The following is a 14,698-nucleotide window of genomic DNA, read 5'->3' as shown; positions in this document are numbered from 1 at the left end:
GTTACGGCTTTACTTACTAGGAACTTTACTTACTAGGAAACGTACCTCAGTAAGAAACGCACCTCACCGTGAGGAAATTTCTTCAATGAAATGACCACTGGAGGGGACTAATAGGTCTTCTTTCTGTTGCAGGAAGGCTGACGTGGCTGGTTTACATCATTGGCGCAGTGATCGGTGGCCGGGTTTCTTTTGCCAGCACTGATGAGCAAGATGCTATGGATGGCGAGCTCGTCTGTCGGTAAGCGCTCGCACAGAGGCTTTCTGTTTCACTGCTTTGACCACCACCCCTCCTTTTGGGTCCTAATATCACAGGAACTGGGCATGCTTCTGTTAATGCTTTCCTCCCCATTTATAGAATATAATCTCATGAAGCTGATTGCCCATGAAAATGAAGGACTGTTACAGATCCAACTTCAGACATTTTACAAATACAGCATAAATTCTACCTGTAGTCTTTACTGAGAAAACATTTGTAGTAATTCAGCAAGGAAATGATGGATACAGAATTAGGAAAACCAGAGTAGGGAGTAGCTTTTAGTTTAAAGGACAATATCTTGGAGTTAAGGAAATGTGGACTGCTTGTGCCATAGCAGAGTAAGACTAAGAGGAAAGTGTGGTTCTTCAGATATCCCCAAATATGGAATTACAGTTTCTGTAGCCTTTCAATGAAATCTCTTGACATACACTTTTCCACCTAGAGGATTTCAAGTTTTTTTGTATGTATGTAATTCTCATCCATCTTTTTAAAAACCTGTAAGTGAACACTTAACGATTTCCAAAAATACACCTAACATAGAAATAGAAAGGCAGGATTTTGGGGGTGCCTGAGTAGCTCAGTCAGTTGGGCGTCTGCCTTCAGCTCAGGTCAGGATCCTGTGGTTCTGGGATCGAGCTCTGCATCAGGCTCCCTGCTCAGCGGGGAGTCTGCTCTCTGCTTCTCCCTCTGCCCTTCCCCCCACCTTGTGCGCTCTCTCTCTCAAATAAATAAAATCTTTTTTAAAAAAATAAAAAGGCAGGATTTTTTAATACTCTGCCACAGAGGTTCTCAAACCTTTTCATCAGGACTATTCACCATTTTAAAAAGTATTGAGGATCTCAAAGAACTTCTGTTTATAAGGTATAGTTATTGGTATTTATTGTATTAAAAAGTAAAACGGTGGTGCCTGGCTGGCTCAGTGGGTGGAGCATGCAACTCTTGATCTCGGGGTTGTGAGTTCGAGCCCCACATTGGGTGGAGAAATGACTTAAAAATAAAATCTTTTGTAAACAAATAAAAAGTAAAACTGAGAAAATTTAAATTTATTCACTTAAAAATAACAAGCCCCATTACGTATCAGCATAAGTACTGTTTTTTTTTTAATATTTTTCAAAAAAATTAATGAGGAAGGTGGCTTTGTTTTAATGTCTAGCCCAGAAGTCAGCTGGGTTCTCTTATCTGCATCCAGTTTGTCATGGTGTCACACGTTCAGTAGCTCCTGGACAGCCCACTACACCCTCCTGTCAGAATGCAGGTGGAAGGGCAGATCATGTTTCAGGATTGTGTGCGAAGGGACTGCAGCCTTGGGGAACTGCCACCCTGATGGGTTCTGAACTTTCAGATGCTCTCCTTAGAAATAAACACATTTTAACATGATGCTTTAGAATGGATTGGTTCCTAGACATTTCAATCCATAATTCTTATTCTGAAAATCCCCATATTTCTCTTATCAGATGCCAGTCTGCCCTTAGGTGCCTTAATCCCGACAAAAGTCTCCATGGCGTGACACACTGGCATTTTTTGAAGAGTTGAGCAAAGATTTGATAAGGATGAAAGCTAATCAGCTTTCTGATTCAGCCAACTGGTGTGATACTGTGTGTGTGTCATAATGTAAAGTGAGTTTAGAGAGTGTCTTATATACTGGTTCTCACACTGAGCATTACATCATCATACCTGAGTCTAATTCACTCATGATATGTCAAAAACAGTTTACCTCTCCTCATACCATCAGAATGACAAATGATTCACCTGTAATAACATTCTTATTCATTCAATATTTACACACTTGCATTCCAGTATACTTTCTTTTTGGGGGGGAGGGGTAAAGAGATGAAGTCACGGGTAGGATATCTGCTCTTGGTCTCTGGAACTTTTACGGCCTGTGGACATTGCCCTTCATGTGTTCATTCCCTTCATGGCTCTGTGGGAAAAAAGATTGAGAACCATGGGCTTAGTCCAGTCTTCTTCATTTTATAGATGAGGAGTCAGAAAATAAATTCCTTTACTTATGGTCTCAAAAAATTTCCTAGGAAGACCATTACCCCGGTGCCAGTGTTTTGTTTTGTTTTGTTTTCCCCCTATTTTTAAGCCAGTTATTAGTTCTGCCTCAGTCTATAGTCTTGGTGAACTGGAACTTTTAAACACCCAACCAGTCATTCATATTCATTCTTCAGCTGTGGTTCCTGTGGGGCAGAAATGGAGAATTTTGTTCTCTCAGCAGAGTCTAGAGCCTGCAGAGAATGCCTTTCAGATAGGATGGGTACTGGACTATTTGAGGGTAGGTTGGCTTTTCTAGAGCGACCAGGATATCCTGCTGTTGAGAGAATCATTGCTCTTCTTCCTCTAGGGTGCTCCAGCTGATGAACCTAACAGATTCTCGCCTGGCTCAAGCGGGTAATGAGAAGCTAGAATTGGCCATGCTGAGCTTTTTTGAACAATTTCGTAAGATCTACATTGGGGACCAGGTGCAAAAATCCTCTAAGGTAACAGGCTCTCAATTGGCTGCACTTGGTTCTCACTTACGCTTGGGAATTGCTGACTAAGAAACATCCGATAGCACTTCAGACATTGATTTTAGTATCAGGATGGTCCAGATGTCTCTTCTTCAACTGTAGAATTTTGAGAGATTCCTCAAAGAATTGGGTCCGTTTCTCTAGTGTTCCACATGCTTAACAGGTGGCCAGTCAGAACATCTGTTGGTCTCAACATTGGCGATTCTCAGTCTCTGGACATGAATTGATGTTCAGAACCACAGAAGGTTTTGACAGTCTTTGTAATCTCAGGGGTGAAGGGGACTGGTAAGACAGCTCAGCGTCTCTCCAGTATCAAGTAATCGTTAGAAACTAGTTTATCCCCTCAACAAAGACCTCCCCTACACTTTTGCCCATTTTCTTCCCACATCTTACCCCTGAATAAGGACAAAAACAATGTTGGGATGTGATTTTTTCTAATCCATATTTTCTGATTACTTTCTCTTCCCTTAACACACCAGCTGTACCGCCGACTCTCAGAAGTTCTGGGCTTGAATGATGAGACCATGGTCCTAAGCGTCTTCATAGGAAAAATGTAAGTGTTTGGCTTGCTGTCAGCAAGAGTCCCTTGCAGTCCTGTTGCAACTGTAAAATGTGGTCTTGGCGTTATGCTGCCAGTGCCTTGGTATCCCAGCATTTGATCGTTTGCGTCAGAAAAATTGTGCATATGAGTGTGTGACAAGCTGTGCTTAGAGATATGGCCCGGCCCCAGAGCATTCCAGGCTTGTACAGGCAAGGATTTAATTTTGTTCATGTAGAATCTCATCTCTAGCTTTTGGAATCACTGGTGAAACTCTGTCTCGGCATTAGGAAAATGGACCCCCCTCCCCAGTGATTGGTGCTCAGCCTCTCACCCAAACACCCTGCGGCCAAGGATGCCCAGAGTAGGCATTCAGTTTCTGGTGCTGATTTCCACTAGGTGTGCCCACCCCTCAAGGAGGAGAGCCCCACTTTAAAACAGGCTTTTCCTCTCAAGATGCATCACACCCTTTGAGAGTCTTGAATCTGCAAAATCGAGTGCTATTTCAAAGTTGGAGCTCCTCATTGGCCCTTTTTCGTTTGTTTTGGTTTTGGTTTTGGTTTTTTTTAAGTTATGCCCCTTTGTTCACATTTTCCCCTTTTTAGGAGCTCAATATCTCAAAGCACACACTAGGAGCCAAATATTTTACCCAGGGCTGTGTGCAAAGTGACATTTTGCCCCCTCCAGCCATCCCAATCCTAAACACTCATATCCATGAGCTGGTTAATAATTTAAGATGCAAAAAACAAAGGGGGTCTAAAGGACTCTGCCAGCCAAGAACCCGGAAGCAAGGGCTACTAGAATTCTGCAGCTGACAGTGGATGGTGCAGGTGCAGAATTGCATACGTCTGCATGTTATCACTGCCGCAGAAATCTCTTACCCTTGCTGCAGAAATCAGCCCTGGAGTGCCCCAGAATTCCAAGGGCCTGGGTATGGGCCAGTGTAGCTTTGGAACCAAGTAGTGAAGATTATCTGAAGGATAATTTTTCTAGTCAACCAAATGTAAGTACGGAGATTTTATACCCATTTTTTGTGGTTGTGATGTCTGTGAATTGGTGATGCAGATGTGTGGTGACTCTTGATGGATGATTTTCTTCTTCTCCCAGTCCTCAAGGAAACCAGGCAAATCAAAAGTGTCTCCTGCTTTTTTTTTCTTTTTGTCCTCCAGCATCACCAACCTGAAGTACTGGGGCCGCTGTGAACCGATCACCTCCAAGACATTACAGCTTCTCAATGACCTCTCCATCGGATATCCTTTTCTAAGCCAGCTTCTGTGCAGAGCAGGAACTGTGGCTTGCCATGGCCTTAGAAATCATGGCCTCCCCCTCGTTCTGCTTTGGTTTAGTTTTATGCATGCTCAGGTGTCTTCTGTTCTCCTAGGAGCCAAAGGCAGTACCCACACAGAACCCAGGGATAATGCCAGACGCCAGATCGGAGCCACCCCACAAACAGCTTCTGCAGACTTACCCTACTTCTCTCTGAGATCCAGAAATACCCAGCAGATCTGTCCAGTCATTCTACACTCTGTAGCCAATACTTTTGCATCCTCGGTGATGCAGTCTGTCAGCCTTTTGGTAGAAGCAGCCTGGTAACAGCTCTGCAATAGAAGTAGTGGTTATACGCGCTCTGGACTTGGACCACGTGTGCTGTAAAGTTTGAATTGCTCTGACACAGCCTTCCACAACCACGGGTCTGCAGGAGACTAAGCCCTATAAAAATGAGGGACTTGTTTCTCAGTTACCCCAGAGATTGCGCATAGCTAGTACCGCTCTGAAAGCATAGGAGAGAACTTCATTCACCACACACCGTGGATGCCTCAGGCAAGGATTTAGGGCTTAATTCGCTCAGAAGCCCCGGTGAGAAAAGCTACCCTAGGATATTCGTGATTCTTGGGGGAAATTGCTGGGTTTATCTCTTTTCTTACAGATAGGAGTTTGGTAGGGGTATTCTGTCATTGATCAGTTAAATACTGCTTGGAAGAGAACACATCTTTTTTCCATTTGGCAGGTATAATATTCAAGTGTTTAAGGAAAATAATCCAGGTATGGAACTCATACTCAGGAAAGAAACTGTACTTATTTTATCTTAGAAAGCTGCATTCTGCATTAAAGATTCCTCATTTGTACACACTTTCCTTGACCTGCTTTCTTTGTCTTCACATACAGTAGTGTAAGGAAACTAGTGAAGCTTAGTGCGGTACAGTTCATGCTGAACAATCACACGGTGAGTGATTTAGCACCTCTTTCTGGTTCTCCTCTCCAGCCAGCAACACACACTTCCTCAGCCATATAAAGGGGCTGTTTTCAATTGAGGCCTGTAGTGCCCCCCCAGCCAGAGACTGCTCCCTGACTCCCTTCACATTGCCAGATCACACTGAGCTGGCTTCGGGGCTGCTCTTCAGAGTCAGATGATCTGAGTTATGATGATGCTGCCTACTGTTATTCATACAGACATAAATTAGTTGTAGATAACAACAGTAATGAAAATATTTTTAATGTCCCTCATACTCTTAAGAATGACGATATAGGGGCGCCTGGGTGGCACAGTGGTTGGGCGTCTGCCTTCGGCTCAGGGCGTGATCCCGGCATTATGGGATCGAGCCCCACATCAGGCTCCTCTGCTATGAGCCTGCTTCTTCCTCTCCCACTCCCCCTGGTTGTGTTCCCTCTCTCGCTGGCTGTCTCTATCTCTGTCGAATAAATAAATAAAATCTTTTTAAAAAAAAAAAAAAAAAGAATGACGATATAGCCATTAACTTGAAAAGGTTCAGTAATTCTGAAATTCCTGGCTTGCCTTCTGCCTGTGACCCATGTTTTTATCTTTTTAACTTGTCTTCTTTTTTTCAATAGAGCGAGCACTTTTCATTTCTGGGTATTAACAATCAGTCCAATCTGACAGACATGCGGTGTCGGACTACCTTCTACACAGCACTTGGGCGTCTCCTCATGGTGGATTTAGGTACTGCAATAAATCCTAGAGTCTGGTGCAGTGGTCTGGCACTGTGCTAAATTCTTACTTGAGCATAGAAAACTAGATGTGGGGGAGGTCTTTCCTGTTGTTTCAACAGTAGCAGAACTATCTGAAATAACAGTCTGGTTTCACCGAGAACACATCATGCTATCATGGTCTCTGTAACTGGAAGAGAAGAACAGTATGTGCCAGACGTTTGATCTGGTGTGCACCTATTCATATTTTTCCTCTGAAAGTTAAGAGAATTGAGAGTGGCCAGATAACCCCTCCACCCCAAGTGAAGGCACAACCCACCTCTGACTGTCAACAGAACCTTCCATGCCCCCGCTCACTAGCACATGTGAACCCACAGGGCTGAAGTACCTTTCTAGCTCATTGTGATAGTAGCAGTTTTGGGTCAGCTAATGACTGAAACTCAAGGTTATCATTCTCATTTTGAGCTATTTAAGTTTAATCCTACTACGTAACATTACAAAACCTTATAGCTTTATGGAAGATTAGTGAAAAGAAAAGTGTGAAGAGAGCCTCCACAAGCACCTGATTCAAGTGTGAGTTTCATCAGTTCTCATATACCAGACTCAGTCCTTTCTCAGCTGACTGTTAGCCCTCACTTAAGGAGAAGTAAATAAAAACATAGTACCTTGTACACATACGAACCTCGTATTATGGCTCAGTGTCGGAAAAAAATTGTGGATGTCCCTGGACTGGATGATTTCTGCCCTTTTCTAGTTTAAAAATGATCTCTCTATTTACATTTCATTCCGAAATTACTACTGATACCCATGGGGATGACAAAGGGGCCCACTTGAATTATCCTTGGGTCTGCTCACCTTTCGTACCGTCTTACTTTCCGTACATACACAGCTTTGAGTTTTTTATATTGGAGTCACAGCTTGGGTTGTTTCCCTTACAGGAGAGGACGAAGATCAGTATGAGCAGTTCATGCTGCCGCTCACAGCAGCGTTTGAGGCTGTGGCCCAGATGTTTAGCTCTAACAGTTTCAACGAGCAAGAGGCAAAGGTGAGTGCTTCACCCGCTGACAGACCAGCTTCTGCTTCCTGGCAGCCCCTGACAGAGACTCGGTTAGCTAGCACTGCGGAAATTAGGGCTCGTCCATACACTTCCCACCAATATCGCTTTTTATTTACTCTCTTGGACTCTGGGATTTTGAAATAGAAGAACCAGTAGAGACTTATAAAGTCTTTTATTTTTATGCTAAAGTGTGTTCTTAAGCAGCACTTAGGATTTGTGTTTACATTCTCAAATGTAGTCGCATAAAGTTATTTTGTATTCTTTTCGTAACCTTTTTAATCTTTGTTGTATCTTTAGTTGTGTTCCCCTTTCATTCTTAATAGTGCTTATTAGTGCTTTCTCTCTTCTGTTCTACATCAGTCCTGCCAGAGATGTGTTTATGAGTCTCTGCAAAAATACGTTTGTTTTGGTTTTGGTTTTTTTTTTGCTAACCTTTGTTGTATCTGTATTTTCTATTTCATTTCTACTCTTTATGTTTATTTTCATATATTCTCCTTGGGGCTGTCCATTGTTCTAACTTCTTTTCAGCCCTCCTTCTTTCCTAATGTAATCATTGAAAACTATAACTGTCCCTCTAGTTATCTTATTCCACATGTTGGTTTTGGGTTGTTGTTTTTTTAATTGTAAAAAATAACATAACGTAAAATTTACCAGCTTAACCATTTTTAGGTGTACAGTTGAATAGCATTGAGTATATTAACATTGTTATACTCTAAGCCTCCAGAGTCTATGGTTTTTATATGTAACATATTCATTGTCATTCAGTTCTTTGTATTACCTAATTTTCATTAAGATTTCTTCTTTGACAGGAGTGTTTTAGAAGGGTTTGTGAATTTCCATATATATGGAGTTTTAAAGTTACCTTTAGTTATTGATTTCTGGTTCTCAGAATTATCATTTTTTGATTTTCGCTCTCCTTATCTTCACACACATGCCTGCTGTCCTTATCTATAGTTCTCTGCACCAAAATCAGAAGACACTAGGCCGGGGCGCCTGGGTGGCTCAATTGATGAAGTGTCTGCCTTCGGCTCAGGTCATGATCCCAGGGTCCTAGGATCGAGCCCCACATCGGGCTCTCTGCTCAGCGGGAAGCCTGCTTCTCCCTCTCCGTCTGCCTGCCACTCCCCCTGCTTTTACTCTCTCTCTCTCTCTCTGTCAAATAAATAAAGAAAATCTTAAAAAAAAAAAAGACACTAAGCTATTAATATTTATAGGACTTTTTTGCAGTGTTCATAATGACACTGAGGCTGAATTACAGTTACCAAATAGCCAGAAGTATTGCCCCCAAAATGCCAGGCTTCACCTAATATTCTAAAATTCTGTTTTCATCTTTAGAAAGCGTCTTGGTTTTCTGTCTCCAAATCATCAGGGAAGTCAGAGAGCAACACTACATTGTCCAGCTCTCCCTCTTTATACCAACGTCTTGAGATAGGTACCATTCAAAGCTGAAGTTAGTGTGGAGCATGGCAGTAACTTGAGCTAGAATACCAGCAAATACCAAGGATAACTGAGGGATATCAGTGAATAGCTGCCCTTTTCCCCATCACTTTAGTTCCATACAAAGCAAGTAGAATTAGTGAAAACCATTTTGGCCATGAACTACAAACATTATCCATGTCTTTGTTACACTTCATGTAATAAGTCTTTTAGAGTGACCATGTCTTAGACTTGAAAACAGCTTATGTATCAGTTTAGGAACAGAACTTTGCTTAAAGTAGGCTGTTACGTTAGCAGAAGTGCAATCATTTTTGACAAATGAATCAGAATACCCAAATGTGCATGTCCTTGAGCCTGTTGGTGACTGTTAACTTTTCAACACAGTCTTACTGCTGTTCAGGGCCCGCAGGACAAGTAAAAGTTCTACTGAGAAAGAACATTGGATTTGGAGTCTTGATGGTATGAGTCTTAATCCTGCCCTCTTGCCACCTAGCAGCATGACTGTGGGCATGGTGTCTGACCTCTTAGGCTGCAGTCCCTTCTACAAAACTGTACTTTACAGCTCCGAGATGACACGTCAGTCTTATTTCCAGGCACCCCAACCCAAGGGGCAGGTAACACATAGTCTTCATTGTCTTCCTCCCAGCAGGGTTTGCATTTGATTTCCTGGAGCACTGGTGCCTTTGTAATTAGTTGTGGTACCGGACCTTTAGGATATATAGTCCTTCTCCCTCTTCTTGTGTAAACGTTTTGGCCATTTTTTTTTTCTAACTCTTCTTGAATCAAGCTTTTTGCTTTTTCACTTTTTACATATGAATTAACACATTAGTGTCTTAAAATTCTATCAACCTCTGTTTTTGCTGTGATGGACCAGGAATCATTGCTTTTTCTTAGTAGATAACAAGCTTCCAAAACTAATTTTCCAAGTGAAAAAGAGTCCATCCTTGTGTGGAAGAGATCAGTTCCAAATATCTGAGAAGGAGTATTTGTTGAATGATGGAAGAATTTGATTGCACATTTGTGAAATCCCCATCAAGTTAGGTTATAGGTTTGGTTTTTCTTCTATTTTAATATATTTTTGCCTTCTACTACAGCGAACTCTGGTTGGCCTTGTAAGAGACCTGAGAGGGATAGCTTTCGCCTTCAATGCCAAGACCAGCTTCATGATGCTGTTTGAGTGGATGTATCCTACTGCAGACCAGGAAGGCTTGCCACTGAAAGCCTTAACTGGAGTGTGGATGGACAGTGGAGTCATAAGGGAAGGGAGAGGGGGAGGGTTGGGGAGGCAACGAAGGCAAGGAGTTGTCCCCAAAGACCTGCCCTATGTCTTGTAAGCTGCCATTCCACAGTGGCGTAATGGCAGAGGGCTGCCTGCTCAGCTCAGAGAGACGGGGAAATGAATGACGTCGCTCCCCACGTTCTCTTCTGAGTCCCAGATACAAATAAATGCCTGTGGAACTGCTGCATGTGAAGTTTGCTACAGTCAGAAAAAAGAAACATTTCAATCTACTAAAAAAAGACAGCTTTCCTAGAAATGAGAAAGTCTAACCTTGTTGAATTCATAACCCTGAACAAATCCTTTCAAAGCTGAGTGCCTCTGTTTCTCCAACAGTTATATAACAGAAATAGCTTATTTCCTTTCATGTCACAGAAGGGACAAGAAGATAAATTAACAATATGAGATACATTATGCTCTTCAGAACGAAGTCATTATGTAAATGACAGCACATATTAGATGCTTCTTACAATTCAGGAGCACACAGTCACCTTAGCACCTTCGGGTTAAAAAGACTGCAAGATTAGCAAGCAGGAGACAGGCGGTTGTGCTGTGCTTGCCAATGCGGAGAGATTACTTTCAGTTCTCTACCTTTCTGGATTTAGAATTCTTCCTTAGCTTTTCACTTACAGATATCCATCCTACATGCCAATTCTCCAGCGGGCCATTGAGCTATGGTACCATGATCCAGCCTGTACCACTCCTGTGCTCAAGCTGATGGCTGAACTAGTTCATAACAGGTAAGCCGGACGAAGATTTTAAAAGGACGCAACTGCCCTTTTATCTGAGAGAATTCTGGGACAATAGATTTTATCTTGTGTTTCGTGTTTCGGCAGATTGTGGAAGATAATAAGATTCACTGCTTTCACAATTTGAGAAACATCTCTAAAAGTTAATGTGTATATGTTTTTGTTTGTTTGGAAGAAGGGTGTCCCAGCCACACAAAGTCATAGCTGCTTGCAGGAAATAAGTCACTTTGGAAAGAGTCTCAAGATAACCCGTTCTTACGAGAGGTGAATCTGGCAACCAGTATTCGGATCTCCCCGCCCACATGTAAAAGTTAACATTTAGTAATGGTGTCATGTCCACCACATTTCAAAGTTCACATTTCAGAGAGACACTTGAGAGTGATGCCAGATACCCTGTTTTAAGAGAGGTGTCTCTTCAGCAAATTGCAGCTGGATGGTTAAAGATTTACTTAAGAAGAAAGTAAGACAGACTTCCAAAATACCAAATTTTAAATTTGCCCAAGAATTTAGGGATGGAGGAAAAGAAAAATCTATCCCCTTGACTGCACTAGAATTTCAGGTCCATGTATTTGCCTCTCATGGCACTCCTGAGAGAATTAATTTTTAAAATCACCTTAGTGAGGAGGTAGGTAATGCTCAGAGAGCCTGTAGCCTCCCAGGAGTCTCATAGTCAAGAGTTACTCATTTCCAGAATATATATTTGAGAGCATCTACTCTGCCAGCCACTTTCCTAGCTGTTGTGCCAGACAAAACCTCTCCCCTCTCAGATGTTACATTCTGGAAGAACAAACAGTGAAACAAGCACAGAAAATCATTTCAAATAGTGGTAAGAGCTATGAAGATAAAAGTTAGTAAAACAGGGGAATTGAAGGAGAGGAGGGTCAGAGAACCGACCTCTCAGACAAAGTGATGCGTAAGCTGGAATCTGAATGACGAGAGAGATTCTGGTAGCCCTGCAAACATAAGGGTAAAAAGCATTCTAAGCCGTGAGAACAACTGCAGAAGTCCTAAGATGGGATGAGCTCACTGGGACTGGAGACAGAAAAATGCCACTGGCTGGAGCATGGTGACTGCGGGAGGCCTTGGGAGGGGCGGAGTCAGGCAGGCGGAGGCCCGGCCCTGTAGTGACTCAGTCCAGCAGCTGTACGGAGGCGCACACGCTCTCGTGGCAGCCGGAAGCCACTGAAGTATTTGAAGCACAGGACTAGAATGATCTTGTTGACATTATTGAAAGATACCCCCCTACCACGTGAGGAAGACTGTAGAGGAGCCAGAGTGGAAGCAGGAGAACATACAGGAAGTGAATACATTCGGGGCATGTTGTAGAGCTAGACGTTGATGGAGCCAAGTGGGGAGGAAAGGAAAGAAGGATTCCTGAATTGGAGGCCTTAACCAACTAGAGTCAGTAAAAAGACCATCTGGCAGCTCATTAAAAGGGGGCGCAAACCAAAGAGGTGCTCTGGTCCAGGGAACAGTCAGGAACTCAAAGCTCAAGTTGCTTAAAGTGCTTGCCTCACCTACTTTATCTGTTCGCGTTCCCAGTCCCTTCGCCTCCTTTCTTCTTACCAGGTGGTAACAATGCTTGTACCCTCCCTTAGTTGCCGCCGAAGCTATAAAGGTAAATGTAAACTAATGTCTGAAGGGTCGTGATTTAGTACTTCTAAGAAATGACGGTCACAGAAGCCATACTTTAATCAAAATGGAGAATTGTAAGAGAGTAGTTTCATCTGCCTTTTTCTGTTTCTTTTAAATGTTTTCAGTTTGAGAAGCAGAACTTGAGTCTAGCATGGAGGTCTCCAAGTTAGAAGCTCTGGCACTGGTTAAATATCTTTAACTTGGTTATTCTACACCACCTAGGCAATCTGCACATCTGAGCGCAAAAAGAATCATCCAGGGGACTCAGATGAGACCCTGACGTACCCCATTCTTCCAGCAGCATACCTGTGACTTTCTCTGCTTCTGTGTTCTCTGCTCAGATCCCAGCGACTCCAATTTGATGTCTCTTCCCCCAATGGCATCTTACTCTTCAGAGAAACCAGCAAGATGATAACGATGTATGGTACGTGCTTTGGGGGAGCATAACCCCGGGAGGGAATTGCAGCTCTGTCGCCACACTGTATGCAGTGTAGGTGAGCCCTGGCAACAGCCAGGACTGGTATTACAGGGCCACCTTGCACCGAGGGCCTTCGGATGGGAGGGTTGAGTTGGTCACCTAAACTATCAGTAATAATGTGGTTGAATAAATGTATGTATCACATGTCTGTCTACTCAGGCAATCGCATCCTGACACTAGGAGAGGTCCCAAAGGATCAGGTGTATGCACTGAAGCTCAAGGGCATCTCCATCTGCTTCTCCATGCTGAAGGCAGCCCTCAGTGGGAGCTACGTCAATTTTGGAGTCTTCCGTCTCTATGGAGATGATGCCCTGGACAATGCTCTACAGACCTTCATCAAGCTGCTCCTCTCTATTCCCCACAGTGACCTCCTGGTAGGTGTTAAGCTTCATTGATGGGATCCGAGGCCCTCATTGTATTCAGGTGTTTTTGTTTGTTTGAGGGTTTGGTTTTTTTGTTATTTTGCCTGACACTATGATTGAATGTTTCTCTGGAGAACTATAAGCTAACTCCAGCTAGTTCTTTTGTCTTCCATGTGAAGGGAACAGAGCTTTTTTATTTAAGATCTTGCTTCCTGTTGGGGCCCCTGGGTGGCGCAGTCAGTTGAGCATCCAACCTTTGGTTTCAGCTCAGGCCCTGATCTCAGGGTCCTGAGATTGATCTCTCATCAGGTTCTGCGCTCAGCAGGGAGTCTGCTTGAGATTCTGTCTCCCTCTCCCTCTGCCCTTCCCGCTCATGCTCTCTGTCTTAAAATAAATAAATAAATCTTTAAAAAAAAAAGTCTTGCTCCGTATGTATTGAGGTGCATAGTGCCCAAGCTGATTTCTGTCCTCTTCTCCTACAGGACTACCCCAAGCTCAGCCAGTCTTACTATTCACTACTGGAAGTCCTCACCCAGGACCACATGAACTTTATTGCAAGCCTGGAACCTCATGTCATCATGTATATTCTTTCTTCCATTTCTGAAGGACTTACTGCACTTGGTGAGCACATGGATTGGTTGGTTTTTAGCACTGAACAGAAAGGGAGAATTTTGCCCTGATATCGAAGTGTTACTGCTTTGGGGTATTTCTGACTCGTGGATACATTCTCATCCAGAAGGACTTAGCGACCCTCTCCTGAGGACCAAGCACTGTGCTAGGCACTAAGATGCAGTAATTATTCATAGCCACAGTTCTTGTCCTTTAGGAGCTTTGTAGCTGGTAGATGAAACAGACACACAGACAAGTGCCTATTTACTGCACTCACCTACTTCCGCACCACAGTGGGGGTGAGGAGGGAGTGCCGTGAGCACTGTCGGGAAGAACACCGAAACGCCTGGTTTTAAACAAGGCTGGCCAAAAGCACTGATCGAAAACCATGGGCCAAAAAGCTGCACAGGCGTTAGCAGGTTAGTGCTTGGAACAGCAAGTACTGGCACCTGCAGGAAGAGAGATTCGGGAAGTCCGGATGCCTGGCACACAGTGCGGCACACTAGTGCAGAGGGGCCGGAGGGAGGTGGGCAGGGCGAATCCAGAGACCGCACAGTCCAGCCAAGGGATCCGACCCTGCTCTTGAAGGCTATTTTATAGCTTTTTGAAAATCAAGGGACCTCTGTGTAAACAGAAACAGAATGGTTGACTCTTTTAAGGGCTCATCCCTTAGTCCTCTGGCCTGTGCCTCAACTCGTCAGAGCTCTGTCCACAAGCTGTGCGGCAGCATCCCCTTTGTAAAATGCATAAACGAGTCTGCAGCTCCCCGCAAAATGCTTGGTAGATAAAGAATACGGTACCTCTAACAAACTCCGAATATTGATAGGCTGTATGAAGCTGGG

General features: G+C 43.5%; 1 protein-coding gene across 2 annotated transcripts in view; it reads left to right on the top strand.

Moving 5' to 3' along the window:
- XPO7 (exportin 7) overlaps window positions 1-14,698 on the top strand; it is a 40,101-nt gene that overhangs the window by 20,283 nt on the left and 5,120 nt on the right. For both annotated transcript variants that reach the window (XM_002914783.4, XM_019794729.2), the window contains exons 13-24: window positions 133-238; window positions 2,604-2,739; window positions 3,249-3,322; window positions 4,477-4,557; window positions 5,468-5,531; window positions 6,158-6,266; window positions 7,192-7,298; window positions 9,842-9,930; window positions 10,656-10,763; window positions 12,749-12,831; window positions 13,045-13,259; window positions 13,730-13,868. In XM_002914783.4, the coding sequence (XP_002914829.3) occupies window positions 133-238; window positions 2,604-2,739; window positions 3,249-3,322; window positions 4,477-4,557; window positions 5,468-5,531; window positions 6,158-6,266; window positions 7,192-7,298; window positions 9,842-9,930; window positions 10,656-10,763; window positions 12,749-12,831; window positions 13,045-13,259; window positions 13,730-13,868 (1,311 nt within the window). The remainder of the gene's footprint in view (window positions 1-132; window positions 239-2,603; window positions 2,740-3,248; window positions 3,323-4,476; window positions 4,558-5,467; window positions 5,532-6,157; window positions 6,267-7,191; window positions 7,299-9,841; window positions 9,931-10,655; window positions 10,764-12,748; window positions 12,832-13,044; window positions 13,260-13,729; window positions 13,869-14,698) is intronic.

This window comes from Ailuropoda melanoleuca, chromosome 5, assembly GCF_002007445.2.
Source record: "Ailuropoda melanoleuca isolate Jingjing chromosome 5, ASM200744v2, whole genome shotgun sequence".
In the NCBI taxonomy this organism is placed as follows: domain Eukaryota; kingdom Metazoa; phylum Chordata; class Mammalia; order Carnivora; family Ursidae; genus Ailuropoda; species Ailuropoda melanoleuca.
The sequence above is the reverse complement of the archived record's forward strand: the minus strand, read 5'-3'. Positions and strand labels throughout refer to the sequence as shown.